Genomic DNA, 25,036 nt, shown 5'->3' with positions numbered 1-25,036 from the left:
CTTTATGAAACTCTTTCCAATGTTGATCTTTTGTTCTCAGCCCCAGAACAGCCCAGTTCTCTGCACAGTTCACAAGGACTTGGGATGGGCCCTGTGGAGGAATCCTGGTTTGCTCCCTCCGTAGAGTACCAGCAGGAGGAGAACGAGCTCAGCTTGCGGAGTAAACTCCAGGAGGAAGCCAACTACCATCTTTATGGCAGCCGCATGGACAGGCAGACAAAGCCACTCAGACAGAATATGGTTTATAATAGAGAGGAGGAAAGGAGACGAAGGGTCTCCCATGACCCGTTTGCACAGCAGAAACCCTATGAGAATGTTCAGAACCCAGGAGTAAAAGGCATTCCTTATTCCAGTGCAACCGGTCATGGTAATGCAGTACACCAACCAACAGGGCTAACCAGCCAACCTCAAGTACTATACTGGAACAATGGGTTGTACAATCTGTATGGTTTGGGAGCAAGACCGTTGGATCTGGGAACACCAAGTCCAAGAGTTTGGTATGGACCAAATCCAAGCCATATGCCAAGTGTGCATAAAACTCCAGTGCCTGAGACCAACCTACTGGGAAACACACCCACCATCCCATTCAGCTCTTTGCCATCAAGAGGTAAACAGTTTTTTCAGTTACAATCTAAACAATTAAAATTTCTGAAAATAAAGCAGCCATTAGCTCTGTTGTAGACTACCAGGTAACAAGGGTGAGTTGTTTGAAGTCTTCAGTTGCCAGATGCAGTTTGTAGCCATGGAATAGTCTCCATCAGACCACTTGACCCCAGTCTGGGTAGAATTCATCGCACCTGCCCACAGGTGTTGGGTTACAGGTCCTGATAACTGGTAGGCATCTTCTGCTCTAACGTTCATCACAGTGGTCCCATTATCCTAATCCCTGATGCAAGTGAAGGTCACTGCTTGTGTTCTTTTTCTTGCTTGCTGTTTTCTGAAAGTAAGAAGTCTTAGATACTTTTATTTCTTATCTTATATAGGCCAAAGACAACCATTTGTGGTGAAAACCATAGTGTTGGGCTACCATCACCACCATTTATCTCCACAACTCTTTTCATCTTCCCAAACTGAAACTCTGTACTCATCAGGCACTAACTCCCCATTCCCTCCCACCCAGCCTCTGGCACCCACCATTCTACTTTCTTTCTCTATGAACTTAACCACTCTAGGTACTTCATATAAATGGAATCATACAGTATTTGTCCTTTTGTGACTGCCTTACTTCACTTAGCACAATGTCCTAAAGGTTCATCCATGTTGTAACCTGTGACAGAACTTCCTTCCTTTTTAAGGCTGAATAATATTCCATTGTCTGTATACAACACATTTTGTTTATTTGTCCATCTGTTGACAGACACTTGAGTGGCTGCTATAAACATGAGTGTGCAAACATCTGTTTGAGGCCCTGCTTTCGATTCCTTTGGGTATACTCCCAGAAGTGAAATTGCTGGATCATAGAGTAATTCTGTTTTTAATTTTTGAAGAACCTCCATACTGTTTACCACAGTGGCTACACCATTTTATATTCCCACCAGCAGTACACCAGGGTTCCAGTTCATCCACATCCTTACAAACACTTGTTATTTTCTATTTTTTGTTTTTGTTAATAGTAGCCATCCTGATGGATGTGAGGTTGGTTTAGCTACATTTTAAAGAAGAAAATTTCAAAGAGTGGCATAGGATAAATAACTTATACATCTGGAGTAAAGCCCTGCCCTCTTACCATATTGTATCTATTTCTCTTGCTTGCTTTTTTTTTTTTAATGTTTGTTTATTTTTGAGAGAGGGAGAGAGAGAGAGAGAGAGAGAGCGCGCGCGTGCACCTGAGTGGGGGAGGGGCAGAGAGAGGGGTGGGGCAGAGGATCTGAAGTGGGCTCTGACTGTAGAGAGCCCAATGCAGGGCTCGAACTCATGAACTGTGAGATCACAATCAGAGCTGAAGTCGGACACTTAACCAACCAACCACTCAGGTGCCCCTCTCTTGCTTTCAATCTAGATATACTTACCTGTATATTCCTCTCTATTCAGATGAGTCTATAAAATGTAACATATACAACAGCGCTGGCATTCAGGTTGGAGACCATAATTATATGGAGATTGGGGGATTGAATTCAGCACTACTGGAAAGCACACACGTGAACTTGAAAGAAGAGCCAGCTTCTAAGTACCAAGATATCTTTGGTAAGATGCCCTTAAGGATCCATTGCCTAGCAACCTTGAACTTTCTTCCTTGTTTAGAAGGATCTAATGGAATCCAGAAATTTCTCTGATTATTCTCTCTGAAAATTGCCCTGTATTTTCTCTGTAATTTCCATATAATTCCTTTGTGATTTGTTTATATTTAATATGGGGATGATTACAATATCTAACTCATGGATTTGTTATGAAAATTAAATGAGTCAATATGGATAAATAGCTTAGAACACTGCCTGGCACATAGTTAGGTCAAGTGTTAAATACATCATCATCAATATTACTACTCAGACCTAGGAGAGATAGCTCCTTCAGGCCTTCATCAAGAGGGATTCTGTAAAAGAAAGAAGACCATGCCTTCAATAGCACCTCTGTAATAAAAATAATAGGGCTTTCTCTTACAGCTTTCCACTATGCAGGCTCATAATAGTAATCCCAAAACACAACCTGGGAAAAGGAGTCACAAGGCTAAAACAATGGGATTTAAGAACCTAGCTTAATGATTAACTCTAGGATTGGCAAAACTTTTCTATCAAGGGATAGATAGTAAATATCTTAGGCTTCACTGGTCCTGAGGTCTCTTTTGCAACTACTCAAGTGACACTGTAGTACAATAGCAGCCACAGATAATATGTACACGAACAGGTATGGCTGTGCTCTAATAATAGGAGGTTCCTAACTTTTGGGCTGACAGAGGTACCTTTGAGAATCTGATGAAACCCAGGATCCCTCTCCCAGAGAGGTATTGACAAAATTTGACAAATATCTTGGGAGGTTTTGGACTGCTGATGTCCAGGGATGATGACAGAAGCTGCATTGTGGGAAGCTGAGGAAAGAACGGGAGTTGAGGGGTAAAAAAATGAGATGTCTTTTCACTTATGTTCAGCTTTTTGAGGTAGGGTGTGGATCAAGGAAAATGTGTGTGGTGGTTATTTTATATTTTAGCCTCCTTTTGTTATTTTTATGAAGGACAAGGGGAAAGAATGAGTAGAAAGAGAGGTTGTGGCTGTAGAAGAGAAGACAGACTTAGGGTAGAGGAGAAATGAGTCCCAAAATAGACCTTGAAAAGTAGATCCCTCATTCCTTAAAAGACCAGGGAAGTCACTGTAATTGAACGAATTCACACTTGATGGTCTGTCTCCTTAATAAGATAAAAGTTAACTGTTGGGTGCAGGGGATTAGGAGTTGAATGACCTTAATTCTGGCCAAATGTAAGTGGAAAATGCCAAAAGGAACAAAAGTGGTGTTTTCCCTCGTTACATCAGGAGGGTCTGATATTAATATGGCTGCTGGCTAAAGTTGTATATTATAGCCTAGTAGCCAAGCAGGGGTTTCATTCCCAAAGCCATCAGCTGTGGCTCAGTGTTGCATGTGCTATGAGGAAGGGGTTCTCTATTGTATTCATATCAACACTCCAAATAGGCTTCTAGACATGGAAAGCATCACCCAATGAGTCAATAACTATATAATTTAGAAGTTATCTTTTTTTTTTACTGTCTCCTGGGACTCCTTCTACAGGTTTTTGAAGCTAGAATGTTCCAAATGGGTTAAAGCTTTATGTCTTCTTCTCTTTTCTCTTTGGCAGATAATATCACTAGTCTGACTGATAAACATCTGGACCCAGTCAGGGAAAATCTGGGAAGGCAATGGAAAAACTGTGCACGTAAGCTGGGCTTCACTGAATCTCAGATTGATGAAATTGACCATGACTATGAGCGAGATGGACTAAAAGAAAAGGTTTACCAGATGCTCCAAAAGTGGCTGATGAGAGAAGGCAGTAAGGGAGCCACAGTAGGAAAGCTGGCCTATGCACTCTACCAGTGTTCAAGAATAGACCTTCTGAATTATTTGATACACATCAGCCAGAGCTAATTCCAGAAAAGGCTTTGGCAGCATAAGGTAATCTCACTTAGTAACACAGTGAAAATGTGCTGCCTCAGAATGTTCAGAATTCTTTCCTTCCTGATAGAGGTTCTATGTCTGCATAAAATTCTCCTGCATCCCATAGCTGGAGCATGGGAAAGAAATCTACAGCAAACAACCCACTAACCAGGAAGACCTATTAACGGTCAAGCCCCGCCCCCCCCCCCCAAAAAAAAAAAGCCTAATTGGGTTTTGAAAGGGAGAGGAGAGGTATTTGAGGAAGATAATTTTCTTTCAGTATATTCCATAACCTTCAGTGATGCTATTCATTTCATTTCCTGGAGTTTTGTTTGAGAAGGAAAAGCAAATTCAGAGAAATGTAAACTAAGTCAACTTTCTTACCTTATGCTCTCTTCTCCATGTAGGCTCCAATTATAACCAGAGTACAGTGAAATTGCGAGTTCTCTTCAAATAGTTTTTTTTTTTTTTAATTAAAACTACAGTTCATTCCAAACCTATAAGGTCTGTTAACTTCAGTATCAAATGTTGTATCAGTCACTACAGGCTTTAAAAATTACATGCAATCACCACTCCATAAATTAGCTGAATGGATTTTAAGGAGTAAGGAGAAAAAAAAATAGAGAACAAAAATATCAGAATTTTCCATTTGTTGCAAGGAATTGCTACTAATTGTGGTTAACTACAAAAATTTTTGACTAAGTTTTTAAGTTCTTTCCTAGCATTCTGATACCTTATGTATTTTCCCAACCTCTGCCCTGAAGAGGGAGCATGTATGCTCTGACTGGAGCTTTGGGGCTGATCACTGTTGAGCAGCTTCCTCAGTTTACCCCAGGATTCTGTAGAAATTTCTTCTTTTTGTGTGTGTGTGAACTGTGATGTCAAAAAAGGACTGCTTCAAAGCTTGGTCACTGTGCCTTTAGCTAGCATCATTCAAAGTCCTCCTGAAACTCAGGAATGAGTGAAGGAACCAGAAGACCAGAAGACTGAAGCCAACCAGGCCATCCAGTATCACTGTCTGCACTTTGATAAACAGAGAGGGTATGTCATTGTGCTTAGCCCTTCCAGGAGGGAAAGAAGGATGCAGCATGGTGAATCCGGCTGTCAGAACAGATTAACTGGTGATTGATAACAGTATTGTGGTTCTGGTTCTAAATCCCCTCTGGCCCTAAATGATATACATTACACACACACACCCCTGAGGTGGGACTGTAAAACAGGATTTCTCAACTTCTGCACTATTGGGATCTTGGGCCAGGTAATTCTTTCTTGTGGGGGCTGCCCTGTGCATTGGAGGATTTGGATGTTTGAAAGTGCCCTCTACCTGCTAGAAGCCAATAGTGCTGTTCTCCCCTACTCTGTCTTCAGTTGTGACGAGACACTGCCACATACATGTTCCCTGGAAATGCAGAACCGCCCCCGGTTGAGAAGAGCAGTGCCATAAAGTAATGAACCTCAGCCCCTTATCCACAGATATCCAGGCTCACTATTAGTTGCCACATAGCATTCGATCACATAGACCAAAAGGAAAATTGAACGGGGAAAGAGTCCCAGGCTTTGCTGGGGTGGGGGTGGGGGTGGGGGTGGATCATTGCTTTTCTAAATGTATCCCTTGTACCTCTGTCCTCTAACAGTATTTAAATTCTCTAAATTCCCAAGAGATTGAATGATCAATGTTTTAAGAGGCAAAAATGGAATGTATTTTTAATGGCCTTCTAAAAATAAAATTTTGTACCTCAAATATAAGTAATTGAAATGATGTGTTTGTAAACAAAACTGTTTGGGCTTCTCCACGTAGGTTGACATTTCCTGTATGAACTCTCCTTTTCACCCTCCCGCTATTAGCAGGCAAGAGGAAGTGATGGTATAAAGGGAAGCTTCTGGACAGTGCTATTTGTCTCTCAGGATGAAAACTTGCTGCCTTGAGAGCCTGCAACATTGCTGTCCTTCAAACATGATTCAGAAGTCCTTCCTCCAGCCCCCACTCTGTCAAAACTGGGCTGAAAAGAGCCAAATTTGTATCTAAGGAGTTTCAATACAAGAAAATCAATTGGGTAGAAAATCAATTAAGTGAGATGACACAGACTACAAGATGAGAGAGAAGCCTATCCATACCTTTGTTCCAAAAAAGATATTCAGACCCTAAGGTTACTACTGGTAAATAACACCTCCAGCTCTCACAGCTTTGTGATATCAGTATATTTTCCACTTGTTGCTGTGGTTTCAGTATTTGTTTTGGCTCCATAAAATGAAATTAGGTCTTCAGGAATAGTTCTTTCTTTCTCAGAAAATGGTTTAAATAGTATTTTGATGTACATTTTAATGTGCACTACTTCTAAAACTCTTTTTTTATAATAATATAAATAAAACTAGGTGTTTACTAAGATAAATGGCTTAGCCAATTTCAGATAAAAAGTGTTTTCCATCAGAAGTGGGCTGTGACGGGGCACCTAGGTGGCTCAGTCGGTTGAGCATCCGACTTTGACTCAGGTCATGATCTCACAGTCTGCCAGTTCCAGCCCTGCGTCGCACTCTGTGCTGACAGCTCAGAGCCTGGAGCCTGCTTCGGATTCTGTGTCTCACTCTCTGCCCCTCCCCTGTTTATGCTCTCTCTCTCTCTCTCTCTCTCTCTCAAAAATGAATAAACATGAAAAAAAAAAAAGTGGGCTGTGACACTACAGTGGAAAACAAGCTCAAGCTGACTTTATGAATGGTAAAAATTTACTTGCCACAATGTGCAAAAGTAGATGATATTAATTCTAATTTCTCTCGATACAAGGGTAACCATGTCAATGAGATCAATTCTTTTTGTCACATCTGTTGTAGGATAAAAAATATCTACTAACCGCCAAAACTGAATTTAATACAAAATCATGGTTTAATTTTTAAATTTATTTAGCCCATTGGGTTTTAATTTTTTAGGAGGAGTAAGAAGTGAAATATTGATGGTTTTTGCCCATTGCAATCAGCCAGGGTTAATGTGCAGTTTCACTAAAAAGGACTAAAGTGAAACAAAACAAAACAAAACACTAGGTATTTATATGTTCAAGATCTTAGAAGCATCTGAAAGTGTTTTTATATTTTATTTTTACTTTTTGTATTATTATTTTTAAAGTAATCCAACCTGGGTCTTGAACTCCTGACTCCTAGATCAAGAGACCAAGAGTCTCAGGCTCTACCCACTGAGCTAGCCAGGCACCCCCAAAGAAGCATCTGGTTACAAAGAAATCATTGAAGGCCTAATGCTGTTACAGTGAATTCCACAACACATAACAATCCAAATACAGGTTCTGAAACCAAGCAGGCTTAAATTCTCCTCTGTACTCTAGCTATGTACTCAGGGCCTGCTTCCTAACCTCTCTTAATCTCAGTTTCCTCATTTTATAAATAGGCCAATAAGGTTGATGTGAGGATTAAAATAATGCATCATAAGGTGCCTGGCACAAAGTTACTCTTTAATCAAAACTGCATAATAGTGTTATACATAAAGGACTAGTTCTCAAGTGTACACTTAAAAATAAATTGTAACCAATAACTTAAATCTACCATTTTTCACAGTGCTACCATTTTTGCTGATTTATCAGTGGGATAACGTATTAAAAATTGTACAGACAACTATTTTTAACTCTCATGATCTCTGATAAATCCCAGTCAACCTCTCAGGAAAAAATAAGGAAACGTTGACCCACCAAAGATTTCTGAAAGTCAGATGATAACAGCTGAACTGTATTTCTCTTTCCTTCTATGCAGGAAATTGATGTAGTAGATTTATGTTGAAAGAAAATTTTTGCCCAAGAAACTCAAATGGGCCAGTGAGGATACTGCAGGTATCAGAAACCCCATGGGTGTAACATTACATAATGTCTCAAAGTTCGTATTATGGCATGTGTCAGAATTTCCATCCTTTTTTTTTTTTTTTTTTAAATCTTTGAACGTTTATTTTTGAAAGGGGGAGGGGAGGGCAGCGAGGGAAGGAGACAGAATCTGAAGCAGGCTCCAGGTTCTGACGTGACAGCACAGAGCCCATGTGGGGCTGGAACTCACAAACCCTGAGATCCGGACCTGAGCCACAGTTGGTGGCTTACCCAACTGAGCCACCCAGGCGTCCCTCCATCTTCTTTAAAGAACAACATTCCATTACATGTATACACAGGTATAAACCTTCATCCCTCCATTGACATATGGGTTGTTTCCCAATTTTCCATTTTGGCTATTGTGAATAATGCTATGACCATAAATATCTTTGAGACACTTATCAATTCTTTGGGGATATATACCCACAGGTGGAATTGCTAGATCATATAATTGTACCTTTAATTTTTTTGAGCACCCGCCATGCTATTTTCCACCACCACTGCACTATTTTGTATTCCCACCAGCAGCACACAGGGTTCCAATTTCTCCACATACTCACCAACACTATTTTTTTTTTTTTACAATAGCCATACCAAACAATGAGTATGAGGTAATATGAAGGAAAAAAAAATAATGCCATCATTCCTAGAAGCAAATGCATTTCACTCCACCGACGGCAGCCAGCCTTGAAGCCTCCTTCTCCGTCCACAGGTCCCTCCTCACCACCCACTCCCTGAGAAGGGCGGGATGGGGGAGGGGTGCAGCCTCGCCTCTCTGGAGGGACTGGTCACCGCGGGGATGGGAGGGCAAAGCCGACTGGGACGTACCCCTCGTGAGCCAGAGCTGGCACCCCGAGAGCAGACGATCTGTGTTGCGGTACCACTGGGACTTCGAGCCCCGTTTCTGACAAGGGTCACAAACAGCCCGGCGGGCTACGGGTCCTAGCATCCCGGCGTGACAAGCCGAAGCGGGCGATAGGCTCTGGCCGGAAGTTCAGGAGCAGCGGGGTTCTGTCGGGGCAAGGCGGAGGGTGCTGAGGGCGGCCGCTAGATCTTGGCGCTTGTTTCCTGGCGACGGGGCGTAGCGGGACGTAGTGGGGCGGGGCGCAGGCTTGTTCTCAGGCGGCGCGGGGCGGTCGGTGGAGCCGGCGCATGCGCGCTCCGGGGCTCAGCGGAACCTGTGACCATGGCTGAAGTGCTGGGCGGCCGCGCAGTGCGGCAGGTGCGGCTACTCCTGTCGGTGCTGAAGCCGGGGAACCACGTCCCGTATACTGGGCCTGCAGCCGCATTCGGGTAATGCTGCCCGCTTCCCTCCGGGGGCCCCTGCGGCCAGGGTTGTGTGCTGGGGGGCAGTGGGAGGGCAACGCGCCAGCCAGGAGGCGGGCGGGCAGGGCGGTGCGGATTGCTGCCGTGGGCGCAGCCTCGCTGCCCTCTAGCCCTTTGCTCCAAGATCCGAGCCTGTCCCACGTGGGTGCGCGGGAGGCGGTGTAAATAACCACTTCTGCTGCTCCCGGCCTTGGCACTGCAGCCGTGCGTCGGCTTCAGTTCTGTGACCCGAGAGCCCTAAAGGACTTGGGTGGAGTCCAAGCCCCTCATTGTGCAGACGAGAGACCCAGGGAGGTAACGTAATTTGCCCATAGTCACAGACACACTCATGACCGAGATTAGAATCTCAAACCCTTCATTCTTAGTTGGCTGCTCTGCCCTGTGTCTTCACACCCTCAGGGCTCCAGTGTCTCCTGCTTCTTATATCAAAAACCAGCCTGAGAATCTCCTTAACCTATGAGCTGTTGTAGTCAGGCCCAAGCCCCTGAGTCATCGTTGTCACCTTCTTGTTCTCCTTCTTTTTTCTTTTTTCCCCCTTATTTTGAACTGTAATGTGCAAAAAAACCACCTTGGGAACCTGGGAAAATTCACAACCCTTGGCCTGACTCTCAGAGCTTATGGTGTAGGTGGAGAAAGCCAAGAATCTGCCTTTTTCTTTTCTGACCCTCCCTATCCCTCATGCATATTTCGAGATAAAAAAACAAAAACAGCTAGATTAATCTCTGACCTACCGTCTTTTTTTTTTTAATGTTTATTTATTTATTTTATTTATTTATTTTAAGGGAGAGAGGGAATCCCAAGCAGGCTCCACGCTCAGTGCAGAGCCCCACTTGGGGCTGGACCCCACAACCATGAGATCATGACCTGAGCCAAAACCAAGAGCCCCAGGCTTAACAAACTGAGCTAACCAGGAGCCCTCCCCCTTTTTTAAATGTCTGACCTACTGTCTTAAAAATGGGTGCCCTTGGCCCCAAGAGATACTAAGCAGAAAATGTAGTTAGAGCAGCATGAAACTTGCTTTACTTTATTCTCTCTACCTGCACACAAATGTACACAGGATATGTATGCAATTAACTGCTGATGGATCAGTTCCATTTATAGGAAAAGTCAAATGCTAGATGGGTACCTGGCATTCAGAATTTGAGTTGATCTGGGGCGCCTGGGTGGTTCAGACGGTTAAGCAACTGACTTAGGCTCAGGTTATGATCTCACGGTTTGTGAGTTCGAGCCCCACATTGGGCTCTGTGCTGACAGCTCAGAGCCTGGAGCCTGCTTTGGATTCTGTGTCTCCATCTGTCTCTGCCCCACCCCTGCTTGCACCCTGTCTCTCAAAAATGAATAAATGTTAAAAAAAAATTTAGAATTTGAGTTGATCTAATGTGGAAACTTCTCATTTGAAAGTTTGATTTGGAAGGAGAAGGGAAAAATCTGACCAGCTTTAGATTTTTATGTTGTGATTAACTAGTTCTTGAATTTCATATTTGATTTATTTAAATTCTTTTTAAATATTTTAGAACTTTTAGAAGACTTTTGGGACTATTTTAATATAGATGGAAAAATATGTCAATGTTCACAGCTGTATAAATCTACATGGAAAAATGGAAATTTATCCAGTTTCCAATTTGCAGAAAGAGATTGAAGTAAGGTTACTATGTGCCAGTACCCAAGTTAAGATAGGTTATTTCATGGTTGCAGGAAGGCCCCATCCATTTAATGTAAATCGTTCTTGCTAAAACATCTCTGAAAAACCGGTTTCTCTGGATTTCAAACTGCCATTTCATAAATGCATTTGCAAGTTGACATTACATGTAATCAGAGAAAACCGGCAGTGGTATTCGTTAATCCTGAAATGAGGCTGCAGCCCAATGTAAGCAGGTGAAAGCGCTTTGCCTCAGAACAGCCGGTGCCCAACCTACACTTGAGTTGTGTTCCAAAAGCTTGTTTTTGTAAGTCTGTTGTTTGGAACTCTCTTTTTTATTTTGTAGTCTGTAAAGTGGTTTGTTCCCGGACCGGGTAAGAAGGCTTTTCTACCTGCAGTTGTATGTTACGTACAGTTACAGTATTAGTAATTTATAGAACCTGACAAGCTGTCGGAAGAAAACTGTTTTCTGAGTTCAACCTTGGGATGATCTGCCTGAGAATCAAAGACCCTCCTTTCCCTGGCACTGCCTTGTTCCTTCTGTCTGGCAGTCTGGGTGAGTGGCCCCAGGGCTAGAGCCCTGTTGGGGACTTTGTTCAGCTTCCAGGTTACAGAAAAAACAAGGCCTCTGGTGTTTACAAGGCTGCATTGCTACTTCCTAGCTGCACAAATGTAAGCAAGTTACTTAATCTCTCCGAGCCAAGTGCCTTGCACTTCTGAGGATTTGAGACAATAAATGTAAAAGTCCTGGGATATGATAATAATTCACTAATTAGTAGCTACAATTAGTAATGATACAGATAAGAATATCTAATAATGCAGTGTGTAAAAGATGCAAAATAAGTCCTCAAAATTCATTTAATTCCAAGCCCTAGGGGGTAGCTAATACTTTATTAGAGCTAATGGTTACTTTGGAAAAAATATACAACAGAAATAGCTGAACATAAGAGATACAGAGAATGTGTAGGACTTTCAAAGTGAGGATGTGTTTTATTAATTGACCCCATTTTTCTTTTTTTTTTTTAATTTTTATAACATTTATTTATTTTTTTGAGAGACGGAGGGCGGGGGCAGAGAGAGAGGGAGACACAGAATCCGAAGTAAGCTCCAGGCTCCAAGCTGTCAGCACAGAGGCTGATGTGGGGCTCAGACTCACAAACTGTGAGATCATGACTTGAGCTGAAGTCAGATGTTTAGCCGATTGAGCCACCCAGGTCTCCCTACCCCATTTTTATTTCTAAGCAAAGGGCAAAATGCCAAAGGCTCTGATGTCATACACTCAGGTATAAATAACTAGTAATGTGACTGGGGCAAGTTGTCTAAACACTCGAATCTTCAGGTTCCTCAAAGGTAAAATTAGGGTAAATATAATGTAAGCTCTTAGTAGAGTTCATTATTTAGCTTAATAATGAAACTAAATGTGAGTTTTAGTTTATTTTCTGCAAGCTGTTAAATTCTTGCTTTCCACCACAGTAAACTTTCCTTCTTTGAAGGGAGCAGCTCAAACCCCCTCAGTCCGGAAGATATTGTGTTGTATTGCTCCTGACCTCCTTCTAACCCTTTCACAAAATTGCCTATCCAGCCACCCAGAAAAAGAGAGTCAAGGACAAATATGAGGTAAGATATAGGCTATTCTAGGTGAGCGTGCCTTCCTATATAGGCTGTTTTCAATAGGGAGATAGGATTTTTTTTTTTCCTTCTATAAGAAATTAACTCAGTATAGTTGTTCTCAACCTTGGTTGCTTATTGGAATCTCTTGGGAAATTAAAAAAAAAACACAGATACTTGTATCCCACCACAGAGATTTTGATTTAGTACAGTCTGGGCATCTGGAGATTTAAATCTGCCAGATGATGCAAATCTAAGTTTGACCCTCACTGATATAGTGGGAAGTTGGAAATATTTTCATAAAAAGGGGCTGATTAGCAGCTGTGTAGATGTTGGTTAAGGTGTGGGGAACTTAGTGTCTGATGTCTGCACCCTCAGGATCTCCTGTATCCCCCAACTTCTCTGTCATAATACTAGGCAAACTGCATAGTACCTGCTAGTTGCAGATTTAATTATCTGTCTTTCTTGCCAGCCTCTAAACTACATGGAGGGCCCAGAGCAATAGGAGTTTAGGAAGTACATGAATGAATGAATAAATAGTACAGTAGAGTTTTGGTGTTATTGAAAGCACATGTCAGTGTGCTCACTGCAGCAGCACACATACTAAAATTGGACTGATACACAGAAGATTAGCAGGCCCCTGTGCAACGATGACACGCAAATTTGTGAAACCTCTCATATTTAAAAAAATAATAGAGGGGCGCCTGGGTGGCTCAGTCGGTTAAGCGTCCGATGTCGGCTCAGGTCATGATCTCACGGTCCGTGAGTTCGAGCCCCGCGTCGGGCTCTGTGCTGACAGCTCAGAGCCTGGAGCCTGCTTCGGATTCTGTGTCTCCCTCTCTCTCTGACCTTCCCCCGTTCATGCTCTGTCTCTCTCTGTCTCAAAAATAAACATTAAAAAAATAATAGAAAAAGGAAGCACCTGTCAGGGTTCTTACCCAGTCATTGAGTGATAGTCTCTCCCAGGATTGTCCTAGGCAGTTTATATATATTTTTTAAATGTTTTATTTATTTTTTTGAGAGAGTGCAAGCAGGTGAGGGGCAGAGAGGATCCAGAGTGGGCTCTGCATTGACGGCAGTGAGCCTGATGTAGGGCTTGAATTCCTGAACTGTGAGATCATGACCTGAGCCTAAGTCAGAGGTTCAGCTGACTGAGCCACCCAAGACACCCACTAGACAGTTAATGGTTTTAACTCTCCACAGGTGATTCTAATGAGCACACCTGCTTAAGAACACCTGGGTTAGAGAAGCAACGTGATTGTTAGGGAGAAAGTGGTGGTAAAGATGGATTGACACCTGAAAGATTCATTTTTGGTCTTTATAAATTTTCTGAAGTTTTGTATCCTTTTTCCTATGTGAGAGTTTGATTGTGGTTCAAGTAATAAGCACATTTCAGGGCCATCAAAGGCCTGGTCTCTGCAGCCTGATTTTTCTTTTAACACACATAACGTGAGGCCTGAATTACTGTCCAAGAGCCCCTTGATAAGCTGGAGAAAAAATGCTTTACTCATTTCATTGGTCTTATATTTATGTGAAAATAAATCATTCAATAATTCTGTTTTTTAATAAAATGCTTTTTCTTGTATTTGTAATTGATTTGCTTTGATTTACTTTCATTCATAAACAGTTCTCTGCCCTGTTTCCTCCACCTGGAGATTGATAAAAGGTTTTTGGCAGCCTCCATTAACCCCAATGGGTGGGCTGATATGATAGTGGCATGTACCTCTGGTGTGGTGACATACAGGATGTTGATGACAAGGCACTAGGGGCATTTTCTTTCCCCTCAGCCTAGCTTCAAGCCCCCTTGGCATTTGGCCCCAACCTTTGCTCACTCTTTGTGCCTGTACCCCTGTCAGACTGAACACTGCCTTTCCCCCGACATATGTCCCTTACTTCCGGGCCTTTGATCATGCTATTTCTTCTTCTAGGAGCACCCTCCCCACCACATTCTTTTTTTCAAAATTTTATTCCTCTTGGAAGTTAATTCAAATGCTACTTTTTCACTCCTCTTCAGACACCTCTACTCAACCCTGATAATGGTCTCTGCCTCCCTTCTTTTTTTTTTAATTTTTTTTTAATGTTTGTTTATTTTTGAGAGAGAGAGCATGAGCAGGGGAGAGGCAGAGAGAGAGGAGAGACAGAATCTGAAACAGGCTGCAGGCTCTGAGCTGTCAGCACAGAGCCCGATGCGGGGCTTGAACCCATGAACAGCGAGATCATGACCTGAGCAGAGGTCGGATGCTCAACCAACTGAGCCACCCAGGTGCCCCTGTCTCCCTTCTAAAACCATCTTCTGCCTTAGTGAACCCTTCCCTGACATTGAGTTCCATTATGCCAAATCTAGACTACATGGTTTTTACATTCATTTTAGGCAACCAAAAGATGGGATGGGGTTAATTGAGGCGAAAAGTTTGGAACAGGGAATCCAACCACAGGTAAAGCAAAATGCAAAGGGAATATAGAGGTTTTTTGCAGAAGAGACTTCAGAATGATCACGAAAGCTGAAGGAAAGGAAGCCCCTGGAAGGCAGTGCCCTTGTGGGGTCCCCTGAACAGATGCACCTAGTGAGAGCACACCCAGCCATGAAAACTTGGACGTTGAGAAAGATATTGTGCATAACCTCCTCACGGCACAAGATGATTCTTACAAGCATTCTTGAATACCGCCAAGGAAGGGAGACCCTCAAAGATCTTTAGGGCATGAGGTGTAATAAAGGTACATGTTATCACTAACATGAGCCATGCAAATGCTAGTCACCTCTAGTTAGGGAGCTGCCTCATTCCTGTGTGGTGAATATAGGAAACACTAATAACTTGTTCCAACCGGGCTCCTCATGCTTCTTGTCTCAGTCATAACCTACGCCTCCCCGACAGATTGCAGAGCAAATCTCTTGTGTCTTTTATCTTCTCTCCTACCAGATTGTGGGCAAAACAGATGTGTCAATAAATGTTTGTGGAAATGAATCTTTATTACTAGAGTGTTATTTGCTTTTATCTGGATCCTAGAGCCATCTGAACAGTAAAAATGAATGACTCAAAAGAATAGGACATTGATAAGTAACATGGCAGTGTCAGTATGCCACCACGCTTGTTCAGTGGCTTTGTTACTGCTCCTCATAATTTTCCTGTAGGTAATGAGCTTATGGTTATGTCCCAGCTTTATTACCACCCAATTCTGTCATATTTGCAGAAGTTGTGTTAAGACTTGGTGTACCTGCATTCAGCACATCCGTTTCTGCATGCTCATTTGAAATGGGCAATGACATGAAACCCAAAGAGGAAAGAGCACCTCATTTTGTAAAAAGTGCTTCATTTCAATAAGCATTTTAACTAACTGCAGAAATAGGGGTAAAGAGTATGTAAAAGAAAAAGAGAGGCAGCGGTTAATTTAAATTCCTTAATATTCTGTGTGGAGAAGAGGAGCACCTCCTTCTCGCATCTGTCTTGGCATACCAAAATGTCCCTTCTGTGTGTCACTCAGCTGTCTGGGAAATTGGTGGGGAGGCTGTTAGGGCCTGATGCAGGAGCCATGTATGTGTTCTATTGCTATATATCCCTGCATAGTCGTTCTAGAGCTTCTGGAAGAGCAGGAGAGGACAGTTTCTTCAGAGAAGGACCCTTGGTAAGGTACACATGTGAGTCAGAACAGACCCTGGCCTTGATTCTGGCCCAAGGTGCACTTCTGTGCCAACATGTCCAGTTAGATCCTGTGTCGGAGGTTTTGGGCCAAGGAGGGTCCACGGTACAGGGGAGGGCTCTTGGGATGGAAGCTTATGGACCTGGCTGTTTAACAACACAAATATTTCAACATGTTAAAAACCCGTCTGGCCATAGCAGTGCAGACAGGCATTCCTGCTAAGAATGCTTCTGTGGCTGGCTAGAGAACATGAGAGGCCATACTCCTAAAGGACTGCCTGGGGACCCCTGAGACCATTTCACCTTTAGGAACTCTGTCGATGCAGCTGAAGTTCAGGTAATCCCTTTAGATCTGTTCCAAGGTCTGCCCTGTTGTTGCTGACCCTAATGTTCCATTGTGTGGAGCTCCTGTGTCAGCCTGCACCCTGGCACCCCTGGCTTCCAGCTCACCAGGCATGTGCCCATGGGACCTGTGTGGCCACTGGTTGCAGCAACATGTCAGTACTTTTGTAGGGTAAGTCCTGGGCTGGTGTTGTAGGATATTCACATATGAAGGCACAGTTCAGATCTGCAGTCTAGAAAGGTCCCTTTTCAGGTTGGAAAAACTTAAGCACACATCAGAGTAATCCAAGAAGCCTGAGGAGGGTCCTGGAGCTGACGCGGGTATGTAAAAGGACAATTTTGTCATATTAACATTTGTGCTAAGTAATTTTTCTTTGGGGATGGGATTTTTCTCTTCCAGCACCTCAGTAACCTCTGCCAAAGTGGCTGTGAATGGTGTCCACTTGCATTATCAGCAGACTGGAGAGGGAGAGCATGCGGTCCTGCTGCTTCCTGGAATGTTGGGTCTGGAAGTTTTTTCATGGAATTTGCATGCTGTGTAGTCTAGGATGCATTCACAATAGTAGATGCCAAATGTTGGTTATTAACTTTAGTGCTTTGCTGAAATGCTTTAAGTGTTTTATTTATTTATTTGTGAGAGAGGGAGGGAGACGCAGAATCTGAAGCATGCTCCAGGCTCTGAGCTGTCGGCGCAGAGCCCGACACGGGGTTTGAACCCATGAACCATGAGATCATGACCCGAACCAAAGCCAAACGCTCAACTGATGAGCCCCCCAGGCACCCCTTAAATGCTTTAATATTTGCTACAAATTTAAGTGACTCAGAAAAGAAAGGCAACCTTCTACTCTATGTAGTCTTTATTCCTTTAAATACCCGGGTTTTTTTCTCCTACAGACATACTGTCTCCTACATACATACTGTCCTACAGACAAATTGTAGGCAATTTGGGAAGATGATAGGAGTCGAGGAAAGGGGTGTGGGAAGAAGGGATAGATGAAGCTAGAAGATGAGCTAGTGACCAACCATCCCAGTGTGCCTGGAATTGAGGGGTTCCAGGATACAAGACTTCCAGTGCTAAAACATGGATTGCCCTGTTGCAGTTGATTATATGCTCAATTAAAATAAGAGCTAAGAACAAGCTTAGTTTAAAGCCTTTTTGTAAATCGAAATTAAATTGGCATGAATGGAGCATGGTGAAGCCAACTGAATCTGTCTCATTTTCCAGATAAGTAATTTACATGTAGACAGTTTAGGGGGATAATTTCCAGCAATCCCAGGACATCTCAGATTTGGTTTTAAGGGCTTTAATATTGTTTTGACTTAGTTAAATAATCCCAATATATACTATTTCCTTACGACTTTTTTCTTCTAAAATAAAATGCTAAAATTTTCAATTACTTGTTGGTTCCACTTGACTGAGCCTTAGCTGATTGTGGTACTATTGTAGCTATTGAAGCATCTTTGTCTAGATAGTATTTAGTATTTTTTTTTCCTCCTAAGCTTTTGTAACAAAGGAGGAGATTTACTCCATTGACTGGTGTAGGTCTAAAGGTATCTGTAAAGTAGTGAACAAGTTACCGGCTTAAATTTCCATTATTTCAGTATTGTGATCGTGATCCAGGTATAAAAAACTTTTCATAATTTAATTTCTTTATGTAAAACGTTAACCTGATCCCCAAATTAAAAACAGTGAGATTCTCTCTTCCAGTCCTCTGTCACCTAGTACCCAGTACCCTTCTCCACAGGCAACCAGTATTGTGTTTCCTTCTCAGGTATCATATACTGGTAACTATTCCTTAAAATAACTTTTTAAAGGTTTTAGTATTCTTTAGTATTTAGTATTTGGTACTCAGATGTATACCTGTGTGCCAGAAAGGAAGCGTCTCATCATTTCTGAAATTGGTCTTGAGATAAACTGTTCCCTTTTCCCACCTTCTCACCTCCTGCACCTCCTTCAGGGTGGTTCCCATGTGGAAGTCTCTTCAGTCCAGGGACCACAAGAGATGCTTCGTGTGTCAGAGCAGTAGACATGCGCTTGAAATCCATTTATATTTTTGCCTTAGGTTTCCTGAATGATTTATTTACCTGATGTTGAGAAAGATAGATCTTTCCAGGAAGAATGGTAGTCCTATAATAATTAACATTATCCTGTAACAGAACCCTGCAACATCTTGAAAGACATTTTCTAATAGTAGCTTGTTTATCAAGCAAGATGTTCAGTATCTGTGTGTGGCCTGAGCTACAAGTTCTTAGAAAGTAAGCAGACTTTAAAAATGAAATGCTGGGGCGCCTGGGTGGCTCAGTCGGTTAAGCGTCCGACTTCGGCTCAGGTCATGATCTCACGGCCCGTGAGTTTGAGCCCGACGGGGCTCTGTGCTGACCGCTCAGAGCCTGGAGCCTGGTTCGGATTCTGTGTCTCCCTCTCTCTCTGCCCCTCCCCCGTTCATGCTCTGTCTCTCTCTGTCTCAAAAATAAATAAACATTAAAAAAAATTTAAAAAAATAAATAAAAATAAAAATGAAATGCTGACTGGTCCCTAGACTGGGCTCCTTGAGAGTCTGGCCTTCCGGGCCACATGCAGTAGGTGTGTGCACACAGTGGCCGTGACCTCACAGGTGGGCTGGGAATTGCCAGTCAGGTCCACCACAGGCTCAAAAACATAGTTCTGCTGGTTAACGTTTGCTGGTGTTTTAATGAAATAATTAATTTGATTTCCTCCCTCCACATCCTGCCCTCCCCCTGATTTCAGTGTTTTCGTTGAGTTTTCTGGTATTTATTTATAACCAGAAAATAAAATCTTCAGAGCTGTTCACATTTGCTTAGTAAAAAACACCTGGGAATTTAGAATCCTCCTTTGAATAACTTGTACCAAATCTCATAGATTTGTTGACAGATAATATTGGGATCTCTCTCATTTATAAGTCATTTTTTTTAATGTTTATTTTTTTGAGAGAGAGAGCGCGCGTACAAGTGGGGGAGGGGCAGAGAGCGAGGAAGACGCAGAATCTGAAGCAAGCTCTGAGCTGTCAGCACAGAACCTGATACAGTGCTCGAACCCACATATCGTAAGATCATGACCTGAGCCCAAGTTGGATGCTTAACTGCCTGAGCCACCCAGGTGCCCCTATAACAGCCAGTTTTTTAAAAGGAAAGAAAAAATAACCCAGAAACATATCATATCAATAAGTCAATTTCTATGCAATTTAATGAATTCTTTTTTTTTTTTTTTTTTTAAGGAAGATTAATTGAAAAAGTATCAAAAATGCTGAAATAATACAGGGCCAAATGTATTGGACCCTCTGTCCTCAAAGTAGCCACTGGGAGGAGACAAAAGGCAGGTCTGAACTCTACCAGGAAAGGAAGTCAGCCTTCCAGTAAATGGATTTTATCATCACAAGACTATTTTGCTGACTGCATCCCACTGTCTAACTTTGAGTAAAAACTAGTTACTTTGTTTTAAGATTGTAGTTGTTTCTGCTTTTACTGTAATGTGTTTGAAATAATTAAATCCTTCACCTGAGGGTAACCAAGTGGCTGTTTTTAGGAAGTGGAGAGACTGATTTTGGACCTCAGATTAAGAACCTCAATAAAAAGCTCTTCACAGTGGTTGCCTGGGATCCTCGAGGATATGGACATTCCAGACCCCCAGATCGAGATTTCCCATTGGACTTTTTTGAAAGGGATGCAAAAGATGCAGTTGATTTGATGAAGGTGGGTCTCTCAGGGAAGAGCCCAGAGGAGGGAGGATGACTGGGCCTGTCTTCATCTATTTTGTTTTTGTTTTTATTTCTACAAGGGTGATGCCATGTGATTCTTATAGAAAATTCAAGTTCAATCAAATAGGTGTGAATAAGGAAGTAGAAATATCCCACAATCCAACTAGAGATACCACTGTTACGACTTTGAGACTCCCTTTCCAGCCAATCTTCTGACACATATAAATACACAGGATTGTATTGATGCCATCATACTATATCTAATGTTTTTCCAACTTACTCTTAGAACAGTTTGTTGAGGAAATACTTTCATGTTAATAAATATAAATTTACATAAATATTATAATAGTCATATAGTAGTCCATTGTAGGGATGTACTGTCTTATTTCATATATCTCTAATGGTAGATAAATAACTTAATTTTTAAGTTCCTTTTTTTTTGTGGTTATGAGCAGAAGGGCAGTGAACATTGTTTTGTCCATGGACGTTTTAGTTCCTTTATAAACACCGTTGGTGTGGACACCCTACACCTGTCTCCTGGTACACATGTGCAAAAGTTCCATACATATCTAGGGGATGATGCCGGGTTATAGAAGATGCAAATGTTCGTTGGACAAGATAGTGCCAAATTATTATCCATGCGACTTCTAGCAATTTATAGTCCCATCAGTATCTTGGACTGATATTTGTTAAATCTTTAATTTTCCAAGTCATTCTAGTTTTACTCCTAGGCAACATCTGTCAGATGTAATCTTTGTTCAGTTTCCTTGTCAAACACATTTTCAGAGCCTGGTTGATATAAGGACTAGCATAACCTCCTGTGACACCATTCTCCTCCAGCCAGTCTCCAGACACTTCTTCCCACAGTTGCCCTCAGTGGTTTTATCAGATGCAGTGACTTCATTTCATCCAGTAAATATCAAGTTCCCCTGTCTAATCTACATTACTAGTCTCAAAGTCTTTGCTCAGGTGTGGGTGTGCATGCACATATGATTTGTCCTTTCTAAGGACAGCTAATCTCCACTGTTTCCAGAGATTTTATCCAAACAGAAGATGTCGTTCCCTCATAATTCAAAACAATACTGTGTACTTAGGTTTTTATGATACTTACATTTACACCAGAACTAAGTGAGAAAAAAACATTTCTGTCATCAAATGCTGGCCTCTAGGACTTTTCTTTAATTGTCAAGTGATGCTCCAAACCCCACACTGTATGGATTTGGATGATTGTTAATGATCAGATTCTTCTAGCAGAGAGGAGCAATCACCTGTGCTGTGCATTTCTCTGTATTTATCACAGACACTGAAGTTTAAGAAGGTGTCCTTGTTGGGGTGGAGCGATGGTGGTATTACAGCACTCATAGCAGCTGCAAGATATCCATCTTACATCAATAAGATGGTGATCTGGGGAGCCAATGCCTACGTGACTGAGGAAGATGAAATCATTTATCAGGGTAGGTTTCACAAGCAGGCGATGTCGTGACAAGTAGCATCTTTGCCCTCCCCCTCTCATGTCTTACTATGACGTGTACTGACAAGGCCTGTCTCATCTGCTTCCACTTCTCAGCTCTGCAGTAGGAAGAGTAACAAATTCTTGGAAGTAATATGGCTTAACCAGTCTGTGTTTTGAATTTTTTTTTAAGGTTGTTTATTTTGGGGAGAGTGTGAGCAGGGGAGGGCAGAGAGAGAGGGAGACACAGAATCCAAAGCAGGCTCCAGGCTCTGAGCTGTCAGCACAAAGGCCGACGTGGGGCTCGAACTCACAAACTGTGAGATCATGACTGGAGCCGAAGTTGGACACTTAACCAACTGAGCCACCCAGACACCCCTAACCAGTCTGTCTTTCAATGCTTTCTATTTCCAGAAGTAACACTTTCATGACTCTGGAAAAGGTTTTATATAACTCAGTGTTCACATTTCCTGCACCTGATAGTGAACTTCAAGGAGGGAGGGGTTGATGTAAAGTCTCATTCAAAATAATGTGAGTGTAAAAACACACATTGTATTCAAATATGAAACCTTATATTTTGATAAAGAAATTTTTTTGCGATTCACATTTCATTAGGTTGTCCTTCAAGCTTATCTTTGAAGTTTTTAGAGGCAGAAGAATGGGGGCCAGCAAACCTGGCAGCCTGTGGGCCAAATCTAGCCCACCATCTGTTTTCATAAAGCCGGGCACTGATCGAGAAGGCTGGCGCTTTAAGACCTGGAGATCAATCTGGGGTGTCCCCTCCATCCCCGTTTCCTCCTCCGCTCCCAGTGTTGCTGCCCAGGGCCTGTGCTGGTGGCCACTTACACACTGGTGACTGTTGGCTATTACCAGGCACTCCGTTGTGGAATTTCAGTCAGCGACTCAGGAACCTAGCCTCCAGCAAGCTGACCAAACTGAAACTGCTTAGCTCTCAGGAGAAGGGCACATTGGGATCTGGGGGTATCTGAGGCAAAAAGCAAAAGTGACCTGGTCCCCACCAACGTCTGCCTGACCCACCAGGACCCTCTTCAGTCTGGCAGCTTTTTATCCTGGGTGTGTTTCCATTGGATCCCAGATGGCCCACCCCAGGCAGTCAGGGTCAAGCAGGTCAGAAGTTTCTCACCTTTAACCTACCTACCTGGTAACTGTGATTTTAGCTCTTAGCTTGCAAAGCTAAAATAAGTTACTCTCTGGCCCTTGACAGAAAGCATTTGCAGACACAAGCCCTGGAATATCACAAGTCTGCTTTTATTCAGCTGTTCTGCAATTCACATGATTTAAGGAAGCTACTTCATGGCAGTGCTCTGTTGTAGAATCTTAGCCCTTACACTGTTTGGTAATGAACTATGAAACTTTTTTTTTAATGTTTACTTATTTTTGAGAGAGAGAGAGAGAGAGAGAGAGAGAACGTGCGAACACCAGCAGGGGAGGAGCAGAGAGAGAGGGGAACAGAGGATCCAAAGCAGGCTCTGTGCTCACAGCAGACAGCCTGATGCGGGTCTCTAAAACTCACGAACCTGACCTGAGCCAAAGTTGGACACTTAACCAATTGAGCCACCCAGGTGCCCCAGAACTATGAAACTCTTAAGTGATGAGTCTGATCTAGTGACCCATCCTAATTGACACTCTTGCCTGTCCTTGTTTTACCCCTACTGGGTTCAGAGGAGCGAAAATATTTTAAACTGAATGAAATGCATGTGATAATGCCTGCCCTGACGTGTTTGTGTGATAATTCCAATATCTGGGTCATTTTGGGGGTCGGCATTTGTTGGCTGTCTTTTCGGTATCATCCTGTTAGAACTCTGAGAAATATTGTTTGTTTGTTTTGCCCGTTTTGTTTTTCCTTGGCATGCAGTCAACGTGGTTAGGTTCATACTACAAATTCTGTTTAGCCTTCTGCGGGTGGTAGTTCCAGCATCAGGTCAGCTCTCAAAGCTTCTTCATGTCTGCCCCACACAAGCCCCACTCAGGCTATGCTGGGACTTAGGCGGTGGTTTATATGGTAGTTTAGTTCTTGAAGCTTATGCTGTATGCTTTTTTTTTTTGCATCTTCCCCATGCATGCAGAGCCTAGGGGTGAATCACTTCATCGGTTCATATGCAGACTTAGAAACCCCCTTCAAAGCTCCTATGACCAGAAAGACAGATTTCTCTCATAAAGACAGGTTTTAGTAACCCCCTCCTCTGTTGTACAGTTCTGTGCATCTGGAACCGTCTTTAGGGCAAAGCGGCCAGAAAAAAGAGATGGACAAAATAATAGGGATTTCACCTACAGTCTTCAGATACAAGGGGCCCCTTTTTCTGGTACCTTTGGTCAAAGAGCCAGCCTTGTCTTGGGGTTTTGGGTAGCTGCCCTGACACTGTACTAGGAGTCCAGGCCCCTGGCTGTGTACTTTCACAGCTTGGACTAGGGTGAGAAGAAAGAGAGAAAGAAAAAGCAGTCTCCCTCATGCAGGGCAACCTGGTCCTTGTCCTCTGGCTACCTCTAAGGGTCTTCTCCAGTTTCTGTTTTTAATGCCTGCCTTGCAGTTGTGTGATTCACCCCGTACCCCATATTTCAAAATCGGGACTCAAAGGAAGAAAAGGAAAATGAAACTCATCCTTTTTATGGGTCATTATTCAAGTTTTGGCTCCGTTCAATCTCTTACTCTTACACCTTGGCACAGTCCTCAGGTAGTTGCTTGTGGTGTATTCTACCTGGAGTCTAGTTGTAATCAGTGAGAGAGGCGCTGCTCCAGCTGAGCCAGCACCAAGGCCCAAATCGGTACTCACTTGAGCAGATGTCTTAGGGCTTCTGCTATGACTAGGGGGTGATATGTTCTAAACTCCTATTCAGCCAGACTCCCCCTGAGGCCTAGAGCCATATTTCTATCTACTTGCTGAGCACCTTCCTCTTGATAGCCTGGAAGTTAGTCATAACTAGTGTGTCTGCATTGAACTCATTGCCTCATGACTCTTCCACACCCCAGCTCACAATCTCTGTCTCATGCAGTGGTCCACGGTCTACCAGGTCATCCCTGGAGGACTAAGCCCTCCTCTCTGCCCTCTTCATTTAGCTGTGAGTGGACTCTGATAATACCACATTCCTAAGACCTTTAAAGGTAACCCCTCCTCCTCTCTTCCTGCCCACTCTTTTCCTGCTTCAGACCCGTGGCCTCCTAGGACAGTTTGTCTTCCATATGAGTTTCCTTGCTAAGGCAAGAACCTGGTCATTTAATTCTGCTACTTAAAATCCATCAGTAACCTCACAGTGATGTTCAAGCACCTGGGCTGGCCCGGGCAGCCTGGCCCTAGCCAGTCCTTGTAGCCAGCCCCTCCTTTCCCCTCAGCCTTTCTGTGTGTCCCCCACATTGAATAGCTGCCATTCCT

At 42.9% G+C, this 25,036-nt stretch overlaps 2 protein-coding genes and 1 non-coding gene across 7 annotated transcripts in view; all 3 read left to right on the top strand.

Moving 5' to 3' along the window:
* RIPK1 (receptor interacting serine/threonine kinase 1) overlaps window positions 1–5,823 on the top strand; it is a 41,995-nt gene extending 36,172 nt beyond the window's left edge. For all 4 annotated transcript variants that reach the window (XM_045497580.1, XM_045497583.1, XM_045497581.1 and 1 more), the window contains exons 9-11: window positions 41–607; window positions 2,032–2,184; window positions 3,782–5,823. In XM_045497580.1, the coding sequence (XP_045353536.1) occupies window positions 41–607; window positions 2,032–2,184; window positions 3,782–4,068 (1,007 nt within the window). In that variant the 3' untranslated portion in view covers window positions 4,069–5,823. The remainder of the gene's footprint in view (window positions 1–40; window positions 608–2,031; window positions 2,185–3,781) is intronic.
* A 3,259-nt stretch (window positions 5,824–9,082) lies between these two features.
* The window catches only part of BPHL (biphenyl hydrolase like), a 38,403-nt gene continuing 22,449 nt past the window's right edge, over window positions 9,083–25,036 (top strand). The window contains exons 1-4 of one of the 2 annotated variants that reach the window (XM_045497578.1): window positions 9,083–9,224; window positions 16,882–16,985; window positions 20,026–20,192; window positions 21,498–21,651. In XM_045497578.1, the coding sequence (XP_045353534.1) occupies window positions 9,118–9,224; window positions 16,882–16,985; window positions 20,026–20,192; window positions 21,498–21,651 (532 nt within the window). In that variant the 5' untranslated portion in view covers window positions 9,083–9,117. The remainder of the gene's footprint in view (window positions 9,225–16,881; window positions 16,986–20,025; window positions 20,193–21,497; window positions 21,652–25,036) is intronic. The other variant, XM_045497577.1, reaches the window with a different exon arrangement.
* LOC123610016 lies at window positions 13,084–13,189 on the top strand. Its single transcript, XR_006718054.1, has one exon. It is a non-coding gene; the product is annotated as a U6 spliceosomal RNA (small nuclear RNA).

Source organism: Leopardus geoffroyi, chromosome B2 (genome assembly GCF_018350155.1).
Source record: "Leopardus geoffroyi isolate Oge1 chromosome B2, O.geoffroyi_Oge1_pat1.0, whole genome shotgun sequence".
NCBI classification, from domain to species: Eukaryota; Metazoa; Chordata; class Mammalia; order Carnivora; family Felidae; genus Leopardus; species Leopardus geoffroyi.
Note: the sequence above shows the minus strand (reverse complement) of the source record. Positions and strands in the feature narration are given on the sequence as shown.